A 17,325-nucleotide genomic window follows, 5' to 3' on the forward strand; every position below is an offset into this window, starting at 1 on the left:
CTCAAATACTTATAATAGCAGAATTACAGAATCTCAAATCAATGAAAAGGTCCTCAGTCATTTAAATATAATCTCCCCTGCAAAGCAAGAACCATTTCTACACCATTAGAATCTCTAGAATTAGAATGAATCTTGGATACTTGGAGAATTATCTAGTCTAAGCTATACTTTACTACCAATGGCCTGCAATCCCCACCCACAGACTTTCAGTAAGTAACAGGGAACACCCAAGACACATCCTAATCTTCTTCTAAAGAGTGCCAATTATTAGGAAACCTTTCTTTATATTGTATTTGCCTCAAAGTAACTGATTTTTCTTAGTTTTGTCCTCTTTACCCAAATAGGTCCTATAACAACCCTCTGAACCCCTGAAAAATAGATTTATGTCTGCTCCAATCTTTTCTTCTTTAGGCTAAACATCTTTTGTTCCTGATGGCACGGTTTCTAGTTCCCTTGCCTTGCATAGCTTTCATTTCATCAGTGTCCTTGCGAAGAGAGACATTTCACACTATACAATATTCTTGATATGGTTTAACTAAGCAATATAGGATACCATGTCATACAGTGAAACAATCACTTCCACATTATAGACTCTACATCTTTATTGTTGTGACCTAAAAGAACAATAGCTATTTTTTATTCTGTGTCAACACTGGCATTGCACTAAAATTCCCAGAGCTTTTTCACACGAATTACCGATCTATACTTGTGTATTGTCAGTCAAGTCAATAAGCATTTATTATGCACTTAATATGTTCCACCAACTAATGGAAGTGCTGAGGCTACAAAGAAAGGTAAAAAGTAGTCCCCGCTTTCAAGAAATTTGAAGTATACTAGGGCCAACAAGCAAAAAAACTAAATACAAACAAGATATATGTAGGATAAACTGGAAATAATCTCAGAAGGAAGACATTAAGGCTAAGGAAGACTGCAAATGTGGAACTTTAGGTGAGACTTAAAGAAAGCCAAAGAAGCCAGGAGGTGGAGACAAGGAAGAAGAGAGTTACAGGAATGAGGGACAGCCAATGAAAATATCTGGAGTTGGGTGGCAGAATTTTCTATCTGAGGGATAGAAAGGAAGCCAGTATGATGGGATTGCAGAATATGTGGAGAGGATTAAGGTGCCCAAAACGTGGAAATAGAAGACAAAGATTTTAAATTCAATCTTGGAGATAAACTGGACTTTATTTAATGCATAGGGAGATGCTATGTTAAGACCTGAGTTTAAGGAAGATCAATTTTTGACAACTGACTGGAAAATAGAATGAAGTGGGTATTAATTGGCGTGAAGTAATGATAGCCTATTCCAAGATTGTGGCCATACGAGAGGGAAGAACAGGGAATATAACAGAACTGTTACTAAAGTAAAATTAATAGGACTTGGCACATGGATATGGTGATATAGTGAAAGAGAGGTAGGAATGACAAATGGTACCTGGATTGCCTGGGTGATGAGAAGATAGTGGTACTCTCAATAGTAAGAAAGAAGTTAGGAAAAGTGGAAGGTTTGTGGGAAAAGATAATCAACTATTATGGATGTGTTAAAGACCTAAAGATTAGGGCTAGATAAAGAGATATGATAGTCATCTGCATAGAGATGATAATTAAACCCAGGGGTACTGACTGATGAGATCATCAAGCAAGATAATATTGAGCAGAAAGACGGGGCAAGACAGAATGAGAGAACATCCAGTTAGTGGACAAGACCAAGATGAAAATCAAACAAATAAGACTTGAGAAGGGAAGGGTCAAAATAAGTAGGAGAACCAAGATGCAGCAATGTCTTGAAAACCTGGAGAGAAGACAGTTTTAAGGACCAAGAAAAGGCCATTAGATCTGGCAATTAAGAGATTACTGGTATTTAATAAATCAGAAAACAAAATCAATTAGGAAAGAATCCTCTATCTGACAAAAACTGCTAAGATTAACTAGAAAATAGATTGAGAGAAATTAGGTTTAGAACAACACTTTAAACCATATTCTATAATACATTCTATTTTTTTTTTTAAATCCTTACCTTCCATCTTGAAATCAATACTATGTATCGGTTCCAAGGCAGAAGAACTTAAGGGCTAGGCAATGGGGGTTAAATGACTTGCCCAGGGTCACAAAAACCAAAACCAAAAACAGGAAGTATCTGAGGCCAGATTTTAACCTAGGACCTTCTGTCTTTAGGTCTGGCTCTCAATCCACTGAGCCACCCAGATGCCCACTCTATAATACATTCTAAGTGGATATATGACCTATATATTAAAGATCATATTATGAAAAAATTAAAGAGAAGCACATTTTATATTTCTTATAGCTATAGGTAAAAGTATTCTTTTTTAAACACATACCTTCTGTCTTAGAATAGATACTAAGTATCAATTTCCAAGGAAAAAGAACAGTGCAGGGTTACACAGTTAAGAAGTGTCTAAGGCCAAATTTGAACCTAGGACCCCACCTTCAAACCTGACTCTCTATTCACTGAGCTACCTAATTCCCCCAGAAGATGTATTCTTAAAAAAACAACAACAAGGAATAGTAGCAATTACACAAAAGATAAAGTAGACAACTTTTGATTACATAAAACTGAAAAGTTTCTCCATAAACAAAAGTAATGCACCTAGGAAAAGAAGGGAAGTAGTTGAATGGGGAAAAAATTTTAGTCAAATTGATCTGATTGGAATCTGGTATCCAAGAAACGCACACACATGAATATATGAGACAAAAAGTCATTCTCCAATAAGTAAGGTCAAAGGGCATAAACAATTTTGAAAACAAGAATTGCAAATGATTAACAATCACATGGAAGAATGTTCAAAATTACCAATAGTAATATGAATATTAAAAAGCACCCTAGGGCTTAATCTCATACCGTACAAACTGACAAAAATGATAAAAGATGGAATAATCAATGTTGATGGGGTTGTGGGAAAACACAGGCATACTAAGGCACTTTTGGTGGAGTTGTGAACCAGTACAACCATCATGCAAAGCAACTTGAAAGATGCAAATAAAGTTATAAAATATCCATTCTCTTTGGTCTAAAGATCTCATCACTAGGCTTATCCCCATGGAGGTCATTGATAAGAAAATGGCACCTATATACACCAAAATTTACACACACACACACACACACACACACACACACACACACACACACACACGTATGTATATCAGTATCTTTTGTCATAGCAAAAAATAAGAAACTAAGTAGATGCCCATCAAATGGGGAATGGCTGAACAAATGACAGTATGTGAATGTCACAGAATATTACTATGCTATAAGAAATTACAAATGTGATGAATACAGAGAAGCAGCAAGGAAAGATCTACACAGAATTTGAAATGATGCAGAATGAAGTACAGAGTCAAGATAACAATAGAAACAATGTCTACAACAACAAAGAACCTTAAAATAACCAAAAGTGAATGTTGCAAAACTTTAAAGAACAACTACATCTTGAAAGACAGGTACTTGCTTCAGCAGCACGTATATTAAAATTGGAACAATACAGAGATTGGTATGGTACCTGCACAAGGATAACACGCAAATTCATGAAATGTTCCATATTTTTAAAAAAACATCAAAAATAAAAAATAAAATCAAGAGATAGAAGACATTCCCATCTCATCCTTTTGCAGAGGTGAGAGCACATATAGATTTTTGTAAAAGTCCTACTTTCTGCCTTAGTCTAAGACAGAAGGGCAAGGGTTAGGCAAACAAGGTTAAGTGACTTGCCCAGGGTCACACAACTAGGAAGTTAACTGAGGGCCACTTTTGAACCGAGGTCCTCCCACTTCAAAGTCTGGTGCTCTCAGATTTTTTGATTAATCTACTATGCTAATTTTTCCTCTTCTTTTTCTGTCTTTAGAAAACTACTATTTGGGGGAAAGCTGGGTGGTTGAGTGGATTGAGAGCCAGGCCCGAAGATGGGAGGCCCTGTGCTCAAATCTGGCCTCAAGACACATCCTAGGTTTGTGACCCTGGGCAAGTCACTTAATCCCCATGGCCTCACCCTTACCACTTACCAATACACAGTATTAATTCTAAGATGAAAGGTAAGGGTCTAAAAAAATAAATTAATTAAAAAAACCCCAAACTACCATTTATTATAATGGAATAATACCTTCGGGGAGAGGGAGAAAAGATACTGGGGAAAACCATAGTACTGTAAAAAACAAAACATATCAATATTTTAAAAAAGGGGAAAAAGAAATCATTGCTAATTTTGGAGAGAGCAGTTTTAATTGGAGATAAGAATCCAGATTAAAGAGACTTAAGAGAGTGAAAGGAAAGGAAGCAGAGACACCAATTATAGATGGCCTTCTTAAGGAGTTTATCTACAAAAGAAAGCAAGAGATATAAGATGACTGTGTATAAATTAAAAATCTAGTAAATAGGCCATTAATGTTTTCAATCAAGACTCTGGGGAAAAAAAAGTTGAAAATTACAGGTCAAAGATCACTGGGGTATTCTACTAAATACTTTCTTGTTTTACGTACTTAAGTGACAATCATCACTCTTTGGGTCCAGTTGTGCAGCCACTTCAAAATCCACTTATCCTCCTTATTATCATTTAGCTCATATTCTCTAGCCAACAACAATAATGAAAATACTGTCAAATGTCATGATGAAATGAATTTATGATTTGCTGATCATGCTTGTCTAGAAACTCTCTAAAAAAAAAATGAGGCTAGTATGGAATAACCTTTTCCTGAACAATCTATGCAAGTTCTAAGGATGCTAGGTTCACAAATTCTCTCTGGTATGTACTAGAATTTTGCAAGGAATTGAAGTTAAGCCAATTTATATAAGTTTCATGATTTCACATACATGAATGAATATACCCAGCTTAAAAATACCATAATGACACGAAACTATTTTCCACTACCTAATTTAATTCACTAGTTACCATTTTGGACTTATCTACATACTGTACTTACCTAAAGGGAAAATTACTTTTCCTAAAAAATAAAATAAAAACATCCCCATCTCTTAAAAAACAAAAACAAAACCAAACCCACCCTGGACTATCTTAAATTTGTCAGCTATTGCCATCTAGTGGAAAAAGCAGGTAAACTAATGACAAAGCTCTGATAAACCAACTCAAAAAGAAAACTTTGTTATATTAACTATTTTTTTTCTCTTTTGCAGAAATGTGCAAAAATGTGATTAAAGTCCATTGTAATTTAATAAATCTCCATACAGTTATAAAAGAATTCTGAAAAAGAGAAATCATATTGAGATGAGCCCAAAATTGAATGTACCAAAAAAAAGTACAAGGAGAAATTATAATGCTAATCTGAACTATAAAATTAGTGCAACATTGCTTTTTTGAATTAAGACTACAGTGGCATTAGAGAAATCTAGAAATTATTTTTAAGCAGTTAAGAAATATTTCAGTTTTGGCTAGGACTCAAGATGCAACTACTTATTAAAAATTTACATCTTGCATAATGATTACAGGTATATAATAAATTGTATAAAGTCCTTTTTTTGAAGGGAAAGCCATCTTCCTTGTAGGTTAATAATTTATAATAATAACTGCACATTTGGGTTTACAAAACACCCAAATATTTGATCATATCTAATTGTCACAACATCCCTATAATAGTAGGACCAGTATATTCTCATGTTACAGCTATTAAAACAATATGTCTTGAGAAGCACTGAAATTATATAACAGCACTGCAAAACCCAATAAAAATGAATATAATTTAATTTATATACGTACTTTCAATAGGTGGCTTTGGTCCACTGACTAAAGCTTCTGTGATTTGTGAGGCAACAGAGCTATCAAAACCAGAATTTGAAGAATCTGGATCTGGATCACTGAGAATGCTAGGGAAACTAGCTTTGCTTTGTGTTGGTAATTCAGATTGCCGTTCTAGAAAAAAAAAAGAATGAGGTCTTTTAGGTAGTATAAAGTTAACAATTTATTATTCATAGTGTAGTTAGAGTCTAATAAGCTTGAGCAGGTAGAAGTTAAACATTTATAGCCTTCAAGGAGATGATGCTCCTCCAAGGGTACTGGCAAACAGGGGCAATGCTGTCCTAAAATAATTCTTACTGGTAGAATAAGAGGAAAGAAAAAACAAGTTAGCAAATCATGGGCTAATTTAGTAAATTGCTTGTATTTGACAGTAATTTCTGATAAAACATAAAATAAATTTGGTCAGTTGTCATATGGGCAAGAGGCTGTTCCTACTAGAAGTACCACAACTTTTAATATCCTCCAATTTTTATGAAAGAAAAAAATTAAGAACACATGCATTGCACGATTCATAAATAAAAGTAATTGGTACGTCAAATTTTTTGCCTACCAGCCTGGAAAGTGTTGCTTGAAGCTAATCAATCCCACTGCAATACATCTGAATTTTAGACCTCCAGAGAGATGTTTTGTGTAGCTAGTTCCAAAGAAGACAGCTGCACTTTTTTGCACTTGTGAAAATGAATGGATTGGGAAATCTTCAGTCTAGGTAAAGGAAGACTATAAGCTCAGTTACAGCAACTTGCCAAATTTCTCAATCTTTATTTAATTCACATTTTCATTGCTATGCTAGATGTACTGTAAGCCTTTCTTGGAAGCTGACAAATCATAACATATTAGAAACTGTTTCAGATTTGACTTCCAGGCTACTGAATACTAATCATGAGATCCATTTATGAAGTTTAATTGCCCTGAGAATATTCACACATTCTGGTATTCTTTTACTATCTGTTAAAGCACTGCCAAAAAAGATATGTATTTCCTTTTCCATTAGCAGTTTGTGTATATGCAAGTAGCCAATATGTAGGCTGTGTGAATGTTAACTCACTTGGCCTCAAACTGTTCAGAATCATCCTCTCATAGGGATTAAAGGCATGCCTTCAGTGTCCACACTAACCTGGCATCCAAAACCAAAGTCAAAAGAATTATGGTAGAAAAAAAATTTATTGAAATACTTTGATTCCTAAAGCTTCTTAAATCAAAGCAGATGAACAACAAAAAGTGGTATCAGCACCAATTTATTAAAGATTATCAGCACTATTTTACTGAAATTCTGCAATCCAGTTTCTGGCACTATGTCCTAGAACTGTGATAGTGAATCGATAGCACATGTGCTAAAAGACTGCTTGTAGAGACCTCTCTGTGGGTACCTGCAGGCCCCTGGCTTGGCCTACTGGAAGCTTGGCCCTGCCCTCAAATGCAGGGATTGGGGCATTCTAGACTCACGGTTTCAGGAGCTGAGACTGGTCAGCCCGGCCACCCCACCTCCACCAGGCAGAACAGCAGCTGCCATCTGTGTGGCTCCGTTCTGCAGGCCAAAGCAGCTCCAGCTGGAGCAGGCTACCCCACTCCCCCAGCCTGCAGACTGGCCCTCCCTACCACCACCATCCTGCCCCCACTACCCGAATGCAGGGGTGGGTGGGGCACACAGTTGGGGGCGGGCACAGGCATACAGTCTGGGGGTGGGTGGGGCATGGAATGGGGTCCCCAAAAAGTTCACCATCACTGTCCTAGAATCTTCATAAGAAAGCCACTAATCAGATAGTATAATGGACAATATAAAAGTTTATATTATCTGCAACAAACAGTTCTTTAAGGATTTGAAACAACTTTATATCATTAAACAGGTAATTGTACTTAATAAAGAACATACATCCAAGATCATAAAAAACATGAAGTACTCCATCCAATTAACCTAGTCTCTACATAAACAAGTCCTCTGGAAGCTGACATATTCTTTTTCACATTTATAGGCCTCTATAGAGGTTGATGTAACACACTAGAAAAAGGCATTAGCACTGCTTATCACTTGCTGTATTTAAGGAGCAATATTTGATCACACATAGTCTATAATAAATATGAAGACTACTCTTGGTCACAGTCACTCTCTTCTTTTTCCAAGGACAACAGAAAGTTAGCAGAATCAATTCCCTAAATAGAGAAAAATCTGGACAAATAATAGAAAAGCCATGACTCGTGGAAAGGATTTGAAAAATTAATACAAAAAGTTGTCTGAGAGCTAAATTTCTCAAAAATAGATTGTGGTAATACTTTGCCAGGTCTCGCAAACATGGGAGAATGGATGAGAGAATGTGGATGACTTGCCAAAAACAAATCAAAGTACATGTCCTAATGACAGTTGGTTTTGGGTCTGTGCAATGTACTAGCAATAGTGACTTTGTACTTTGTGATCTAGAAGCATTCTACATATAGAAGAAGGTATTGCCTACATTTCACTTTTGGAGAAATTATTTAGTCATTAGCCTCCGAGCAGAATAAAACAAGAGAACCTGGAAGAAAAGAAAAAGGACCTCAAGTATTTCAGGACTTAATTGACACATTAATGTCACCGGGTCTTAGAAACTTGGTTACCTGGTTTCCCAGCTCTGTGACAGTTAAGAAGGTTAGGGACAGAGATGACCCCTGTCTATCTTTAGATTCTTAGTTTGACTTTTGTAATTTTCTGCTATTATCAATGTGCTTGTCGCTAGCAGTGTCTGAAACTGATACCTGCTTAACAGGCTTGTGGGCCATCACAATTCAAAGAGTGGATGACCAAGATGATTTTATCTTGCCATCAAAATTGAATTAATTCAATTTAAGAAGTCAAGAAACATATAATATACCAAAAAGATTTACATACAAATTATTTCAAAATACTGTAAAATAGGTGCCAAAAAAACCCCAAACTTTAGTTACATGGAGGAAAATTCACTTACGTGAAATACTTCATTCCTTAATGATGGAAAATAAATTGGTTAATGGAGAGAGGACCTTAACTAACAGAAGCAGTTAACCCTGTCAGAACAGTGGTAAAGTAGAAGCTGAAAAAGATGAAATCTAGGAGGAAGAGCTGGAAGAGGAAATGGCTAAATAGTTCAGATAAAGAGATAACATTGGAGGTAAAAGCAACATTGTATCTTGTTTTGTTGCTATAGTTAGTATGTGATATGGGGGATAGGGAGGCAACACAATCATTTCTCCCCTAAGCATACTACCTCTTCTCTTAAACCTGTTCCCTATGACTAGATTATCTGTCTTAATCCTAACTCATTTACCAGCATAGTCCTCCTCTGTTAAGTAGTGAGATCTGTCACTCAAATATCAATTAGCACCCCAAACAACCTGAACAATCACAACTGCCTCTACAATAAAAGGAAGATGTGAAATAGGGGAAGGGGATCTGATAAGATTTAACAAAGTAATGGCAGTATAAAAAATATCTCTAAGGAAAGTCAGTATTTGGCCAATCTTCCTCTTGGGTTAAGTTTGTTACTCTGCTTAATTATTTGCTTTCTGCATGAGAAGATAGGTGGGAAGAAAACCAAATAATATCCCTCTATTGAGTTGTTAATAACTCAAATTACTTGCTCTATGAACATATACTACAATTCTTATTTTTTCTCTCAGGAAAAGTCCTTTTAAACACTATCGTTTAACTATAGTTATATTCCAGGAAAAGAATCCCTTTAACTGGGTGAATAATTCAGCACAAAAGGGGTGACAAGAGCTAAGGCCAAAGTTCAAAGATCAATTCCTGGATCAGATCTTTCCAGTATAATTTCATTATTTAATTTGAGTTAATCTCTCTATCAAACACACCCATATTTTAAATCAAGTAAGTATAGAGGGCAGCTAGATGGCTAGGGAGATTGAAAGCCAGGCCTAGAGATGGAAGGTCAGGGATTCAAATTTAGCCTCAGATCACTTCCTAGCTGTATGACCCTGGGCAAGACACTTAACTCTCATTGTCTAACTCGTACCACTCTTCTGCTTTGGAACCAACACACAGTATTGATTCTAAGATAGAAAGTATGGGCTTAAAAATAAAATAAAATAAAATAAAGTCAAGTACAAAGTTATTACAAAACTCTGAGTACTTGCAAAAAGAACTTCAAGAAAGTAATTGCAATTTTTGAATAGAGGATAATGTGGTAGAACAATCTACAAACCTAGTAAAACCCTCCAAATTGCAACAGATATACTTTATGCTCAATGACTCTCCTGCCCCATTCTATCCTCCACACATTTGCCAAAATCATCTTGTCTAAAACATAACTATGTTATCTACTGTTCATGTATTTTCAATGATAACTGAAACTTCCAGGATAAACATAAACTTCTTAGCTTGGTTTTTACATAATTTCTGTTGGCCTCATTGCCTTAAGTTTCCTGACATTTGAAACAGGTTAAAATATAATGGGGGGGGAGGGGAGGGGGACACCTAAGTAGCTCAATGGATTGAAAGCCAGACCTAGGCCTCAAGACACTTCCTAACTGTGTGACCCACCCCCATTGCCTTGGAACCAATACACAGTATTGATTCTAAGACAGAAGGTAAGGGCCTTTAAATTTATTTATTTATTAAATATGTGAAGGGAAGCAAATTGGCCAACCTATTGTTCCTGAACCTAGCATTCCCTCTCTTGAATCCCATGCCTGAAACAGACTTCCACCTTACTCCTGCCTCTTGGAGCCTTTATTTTCCTTCAAAGCTTAACTCAAGTACCACTTCCTAGATGATAGCTTTTCTGATTTCCCTAGTTGGTACTCTCTTTCTCAAATGATCTCATGCTTATTTAGTGGAGACAATATGGTGACCAGTTCTTCTCTTAATTCTGTTGATATATCCTCAGCACCTAGCACATATCTGGTGCTTAATAAATACTTGGTGAACTGACATAACTGACATTTATAGTGTATTTTGCATCACTAACTAGTGATTACTATATATATGTATATATATATTTGTAAGACAAACTCTGCTAACAATTTTTCGAAGATTTTTAAACCATTTTCACTTTGCACCTTAGCATGCTGTCTTAGGAAATATTAAATTACTATTGACTTCATTAAAGATGCAAAACATTGTTTTAAAGAGGATTCATTAGGCAAAAATAGAACATTTAAATGTATACATCTAATGCAAAATAAGTTATGAGGGTAAGAAGTTATTACTTTAGAGGTGAAGGAAGATTCTATTAGCAAAGAGAGACTTTTAACTATATCCAGTATTTTTCTAAGACAAATAAGAAAACAAATGATTTAGTCAAAATTTAAGATGGGTTCTCTCACTCTCGTTAAAAAGAAAAAATTTTAAAGACTCAAAATTAAAGAATTTCTTTTTCACAGAAGATATTGCACTCCAAGTACATATTTAAATTCATCTTTACAAGATTCAATGAAGAAGTGATTAATATTCTGGCTCTTTTCTTACCAGCCAATGCTAGCTGAAGCCCGCTGATGTCCACTGACTGGGCCATATTTCCTACATCCATTAAGGCAATCTGTCGAGGTGTCTTTTTGAAGAGTTCTCTTGGTGGGGCCAACATTAGCTGGGAAAGGAAAAACTTTTCTGGTGGAGTTATAGGAGGCAAAAATCCTGCCCGAAAAAAAAAAAAAGATTTCAATAAAATTACTGAAAAAAAAATCAAGTCTCTCAGAATTAATACAGTCACAGCCAACATGTATTTGTTAAAATGCTTAATGTTTAAGACAATGCTAATAACAGGAATACAAAATATAAATGGGAAACACACTGTTCTCAAAGAGCTTACAATCCAATGAGGTGAAACATAATAAATATCGATAAAGGGGACTAAAGCCAAAAGAAAAATCCAGATAAAGGGTTATGAGGAAAAGGCTATTTTCAGTTAGAGTATGGAAAAAGAGACTTTGAGGAAGGCTTGAAGGATGATGCCTGTAAACCTTTAAGGAAGGGAGAATATTTGACAGATTTAAATTGGAATGGAGACAGTAAAGGGCAGAAAGAGAATGGGGAACAGTAAGTAGTTCAGTTTGGTTGACATAAGGCTACAAAAGGCAGGTGAGAGCCAATTGTGGAGGGCTTTGATATATTTTATTTGGTAAGTTACAGAAAGTGACTGAAGTTTTTGACTGAAAAGAATGGATGCAGTCAGAGAGGTATACTAGGAAAATTAGAGAGAGAGCACTAAAAAGATAGATTAGAGAAGGGATTTTTCCTCAAGACCAGATATCATCTTCATCAAAGTCTGTTTTCAAAATAAAAATCTTAAAAATGAACTTTTGTTCTTATCTTTCTCTACATGTCCTGAATTCTATCATATTCAAAGTGCTCAACCTCCTTTAAAAATCTTTGAATTTTATAACATAGATATTACTTCAGTGTCAACTATAGGATATGTTTCTATTTCCCACTGAAGTAATAGTCCTTGAAGTCAAGATCCATGAAGATTTTGGAAATAATTATGTACAAGAAATCCTAGTTGATTTAAATTCTGGCAGAAAAAAAAAATACTGTGAGATTAATACTGGAATCATACCAACCATAGTTCAAGAGCAGTAGGCAGATCAATGGCAGCCCACAAAAGATTTCAAAATGCAAAGGTTAAGTGCCATTGCTTCTAAAGAGGAAATGAAGGTGTAGAAAGCCTCACTGAATATAACATATAAAAAGATGTCTTGTTTCTTATCCCTTGGAATCAATAAACACATATGTATTAAGTGCCTCCTATGGTAGGTTTATAGCACTTTAAGATTTCCAAAGCCCTTTATGTATATGCTCTCACAACAATACTGTGAATTTAAATACTACAGGTATATCACTCTGATTTTAGAGATTTAGAACCTGAGGCTCAGAATGGTTAATTGACTTAGATATACAGCTCTTAAGTGTCAGGCAAAGAATATGGTCTTGACTCCAAGAGTCTAGTACTCAGTCCACTAGATCACACTGTTTCCAAATAATTCACATGAGGGAGAATGTAGAACTCCTACCATCTCTCATCCTAAACGAGATTTAAAGTGGATCAAGGGGTTTTTAGTCCCAGAAAAAGTAATCTATGGACTATAATTTTTGATTCATACTAATAAGGGGTCTAAATTTCATAAGTATCAAAGTCTTCCAAATCTTAAACAAGAAGCCCAGGTCTCAAGCTTATTTTCTAAGAGAAAAACCTTAAACCTAGATCCAAGGGATCAATTCTTGCCATTATGGCACAGTGATTCCTTTTATAAATGGCATGCAGTAACCTAGTTTTGAAAAGACATGACTGTAAACATGAGTATGATCCCTACCTTCTCATCACTTAATGCTTAAAAATGAAGATTAGACCTAAGACTACATTAATGAAGGTGACTTGGAAATTTCATATCAAATCATAAAACTTAAGAGCTAAGAAGAAACTTTAGATCTTAGTATTTAGGGATGGAAGGTACCTGAAGGGTCTTAGTCCAAATCACTTTGGAAATTGTCCAAAGTGGTGAAGAAGCTTGGCTGGTAAGCAACAGAGTTTATATAAGAATACTAGCTTCCTAATAGTCTAGGGCTATTTCCACTAGGAACATAATGAGAAAGTACAATTTTAAAAGAATTCTCCTAAAATTCTTTCATCTCTTCTTTTCCATTTATCTTTGGGGCTTAAAAGTTGGGTAGATCCAATCTGTTTCATGTTAACCCAAATAAAAATGACTCTTCTACTCTAACCTCCACACAGCTGCTGTCTGACCATGGCTCAAAAAATTCTAGTCATCTCTAGTTTAAAATAAAACCTCTTCCTTTTGACACTAAAGTCCTTTACAAGCATGTTTTCCAGATAGTATACATTAGTCTTTTTCATGAATTATGTTCTAGATAAACTGGCCTACCTACTATTTCTAATACCGGACATTTTATCTTGCCTCCTTACTTCCCTCTTTTTAAAGTTCCTTCTGAGTTCAATTGAATTCCTACAGAAATCCTTTCTTTTATTTTTTTTAAACCCCTACCTCCTGTCTTAAAATTAATAAGTATTGGTTCCAAATGCAGAAAAATAGTAAGGGCTAGGCAATTGAGGTTAAGTGACTTGTCCAGGGTCAGTCACAGAGTCAGGAAGTGCCTGAGGCCAGATAGGAACCCAGGTTCTCCCATCTCTAGTCATGGCTCTCAATACACTGAGCCATCTAGCTGTCCCATAAAGCCTTTCTTGATCATTCTGGATATTACTACTCATGCTCTCTGAAATTACTTATATAAGTTTTGTATTTAATTATTATATTGGTACCTGTTAATTCCCCAAACAGAATATAACCTTGAAAGGAGGTACTGTTTCATTTTTATCTTTGGTTCTCCAGTGCCCAGCACAGTGCCTGGAATACTTAATGTTTATTAATAGGTATTCAATAAATAGTAGATACTTAATGAATGCTTACTAGTTGACAAATCCTAAAAATATAAAGTAGTGCTTTTTGAGGCATTTACTTTTCTTGATGAATCTTCAGTTAGAACACCTAGGTAAGGCATCCAATCTACTCCAACAAGCAGATATTAAGTGGCTACTAAATGCAGAACACTGAGATAGATACTAGGGTCTTTCCAATCAAAATGAAAAAGTCCCTGACAAAAGGAACTTAGATTCTACTAATGGGACACAAAATGTAACCAGACAAGTATATACACAACATGAAAAGGAAAAAATGTATTCCTGTAGGAGATGGTCCATGAGCTGGGCCCTGAAGGAAACTAGAGATGCAAAAAAGACCAGAGATGGTAATGACAAGAGTATATGGCAGGCAGGAGGAGCAATATATAAACAAGGCAGAAAGGGGGAAGAAAAGCCAGTCCAGAAATAGCAAATCCCAGTTTGACTGGCACATAGTGTGTGTGAAGGAGAAATAAAATATGAAATAAAAAAGGAAAGGGAGGAAAGCGCAAAGTTATAAAGGGCTTTAAAAACCAAAAAGGATTTTGTATTTAAACCTGGAGGCAATGGGAGGAGGGTAGGTAGTAGAGTATAAGTAGACATATAAAGGCCCTTAAATATTTTTTTACTCAAATGTCTTAAGTCTATTCCAACCTCCAGAAAGGAAAAGTTCTTGTCGGTTTTTTGTAGTTTCCTACGACTACTGTCCTCCAAATCACTCTCAATTCCCATTTGAATGAAATTCAAAATCTGGAAACCTAGTAAGATTTGTATTCAAAGGTAATTGGAACAGAAGAACCATTTTCTAGAAATTAGTGTTAGAGGCACTCAAATATGAGTAGTCTTCCAGAGAAGATTTGGGGGGAGGGGGATTAAGAGTTAAGTTTTTTTGAGGAGACTGTTAATTGATTCTAATGCCTTTAGTTTTTAACCTGTATCCTCACTCCAGTTTTACTGTGTCAACTTGGTATGTTGAAAGATGTAGAAAATGCCAGATAAAGCCTGTATTTCAATATAATTGGTTTCCTTTATAATCCTATGCATTTTGAGGTATTTAAAAGCATTCTTCTGAGAAGGGTCCATTAACTTCACGAGTCTGGCAAAAGGTTCCCGACCCGCAAAAAGGATTAAGAGTTCTTGAGGTAGCACAACTCCCATGTTATGGAGGAAGAAATTGAGGCCCAGCGGGGGTGAAACGATAGGATCTGTCACCCAGGAAACTGAGCCAAGATCAAAAACACGATCCTCAAATTCCAACTCACTCTTCCAAAGAACACATCACCCTTTTGGGGGGCTTCACACTGGTATGGGGTGGGGTGGGGTTAGGAAGCCAGTGGAGCTCCGTACCTGAGAGCGGAGGCCGGTCGGGCTCCTGGCCACCCCGGCCGGGGCTCGCAGGGTTGAGAAGATGGGCAAAGCTGGCCGCAAAGGGATTGGCGGCGAGGGGTTCCGTGCGGTACATCTCCCAAAGAAGGTAGAGGGCGGTGAGGCGCTGCGCCGCGCTGGGCAGCAGGTCGGGCTGCTGGAGCAGCATCACGAGCACAGAACCCAGCCGGAAGTGGTCGGCCTTGCTGAAGTAGTGGTGGAAGGCGCTGGACAGGCCCTCAAAAGTGCTGCCACCCCCGGCCTCCTCCGAGATGATCCCCAGCAAGCTGGAGAGCTCCTTCGGGGACAAACTCATCCTGCCCCCGGGGGCGCCGCTGTTACTATTGCCGGCGCCGCCGGGCCCGGAGCCCCCGACCCCACTGCAGGAGGAGCTCCCGGGGCCGCCGGACCCGGGCCCCGCCGCCGCTGCCTCCTCGCCCCCCCGCGGCTCCGAGGCGGCCAGGAGACTGCAGGGCGCCGGGCTCCCCCCGCCACCGGGCATCAACCCCCCAGCCGCCGCCGCCGCCGCCGCCTCCTCCTGCCCCGCGTCCTGGCCCTGGTCCTGACCCCGGCCCCGGTCCCGGTCTCGGTCCCGGCCCTGGCCCCGGCCTGGCCTAAACGCCCGGCTCCGTCGGCCCCGCCGCTTCCGCCCGGCGCCGCCACCGCCACTGACGCCCAAACTCCCGCTCCCGCTGCCACGGCCGCGGCCGTCCTGCCGCTTCTCGCTGCCGTAAAGACCCGCCGTTAGACGACAGTGTCGTAAAGCACAACTCGCAAGTTTGGAAAGAGGAGGGAGACAGAACTTGGAATCGAGGATATGAAGTGGAGGGAGGGGGAGCTAAGAAAGAAAATTACGTAATGGAAGGGGCGTGGTTAGAGGGAAGGAATGGAGCACAGGGGAGGAGGCTGGTTGGGAACCGAGCAGTAGAGGATGGGGTGGAGCCAGAAAGACCAGGAAGAGAGGGCGGAGAGGGCCTGAGGCAAGAAGGGAAGGGGGTGTGTGTGTATGGGGGGGGGGGAGTTCTATCTTGGGGGCGGGGCCTCGGGAAGAGGCGGGACGAGTGGTACCGCCACTTCCTCCATTCCCGGGGAGAGCGACTGCGCAATTGGGAGTGTCAGCGGCGCCGCAGTTGAGCGCCCCTGTTGGCTGGAGGAATAATTTGTGACTTTCCCCTGTCTTGTCCAGTTTTAGACAGTTTGGGGATTTTCTTGGCAGAAATCTCGAAGTGGTTTGTCTTTTCCTTCTCCAGCGTATTTTACAGATGAAGAAACTGAGTCAGACAGGGTTAAGTGACTTGCCTAGGGTCACATCTGTCTAAGGCCAGATTTGTATTTAGGGAAATAGTTTTCCTGACTCGAGAACCGAAACTCTTATCTATTAAGTCACCTACTCGGGTCGTGGCAGGGAAAGGAGGATGCCTAAGTTCAAAAAGACCTGGGGGTCACCTGAGCTAATAGTCAGTGTCAACATCTCGCTTTTACACCTTCTTATAAAGTTTATAAAGATCTCTCTGATGTGGACAGTGCAAGCAGTTACCCCCATTTCATTGATTGCCTACCCTGCAGCAAGCCATTAACAGACCTTTGTGGCCCTGATTCACATCCACCGCCATTTAGAGGATTATGCCCTTTTTACAGATAAGGAAAGTGAGAGCCAGGGAGGTTAATGACTCGTGTGAAGTCATACTACTTATTCGGATCTGCTTAGCGCCAAAACCTGTAGGTGCAGGTTGGGGGGTGGGGGAGGGAGGGACGGGGACAACGACAGATTGGAAGAGGTCACAGAAAAAAATCTGCCCCATCTTGCTCTAAACCACTGC

The 17,325-nt window shown here is 38.4% G+C and overlaps 1 protein-coding gene and 1 non-coding gene across 3 annotated transcripts in view; one reads left to right on the forward strand and one right to left on the reverse strand.

The window, feature by feature from the left end:
- CNOT11 (CCR4-NOT transcription complex subunit 11) overlaps positions 1–16,465 on the reverse strand; it is a 36,655-nt gene extending 20,190 nt beyond the window's left edge. The window contains exons 1-3 of one of the 2 annotated variants that reach the window (XM_001369834.5): positions 15,488–16,454; positions 11,197–11,361; positions 5,724–5,876 (exon numbers count right to left, since the gene is read on the reverse strand). In XM_001369834.5, the coding sequence (XP_001369871.1) occupies positions 5,724–5,876; positions 11,197–11,361; positions 15,488–16,007 (838 nt within the window). In that variant the 5' untranslated portion in view covers positions 16,008–16,454. Of the gene's footprint in view, positions 1–5,723; positions 5,877–11,196; positions 11,362–15,487 lie in introns of both variants that reach the window. The other variant, XM_056807233.1, reaches the window with a different exon arrangement.
- On the forward strand, positions 3,460–3,563 carry LOC130456042 (U6 spliceosomal RNA). The gene has a single exon (XR_008914318.1). It is a non-coding gene; the product is annotated as a U6 spliceosomal RNA (small nuclear RNA).
- Positions 16,466–17,325: the final 860 nt, after the last annotated feature.

This window comes from Monodelphis domestica, chromosome 8 (assembly GCF_027887165.1).
Source record: "Monodelphis domestica isolate mMonDom1 chromosome 8, mMonDom1.pri, whole genome shotgun sequence".
In the NCBI taxonomy this organism is placed as follows: Eukaryota; Metazoa; Chordata; class Mammalia; order Didelphimorphia; family Didelphidae; genus Monodelphis; species Monodelphis domestica.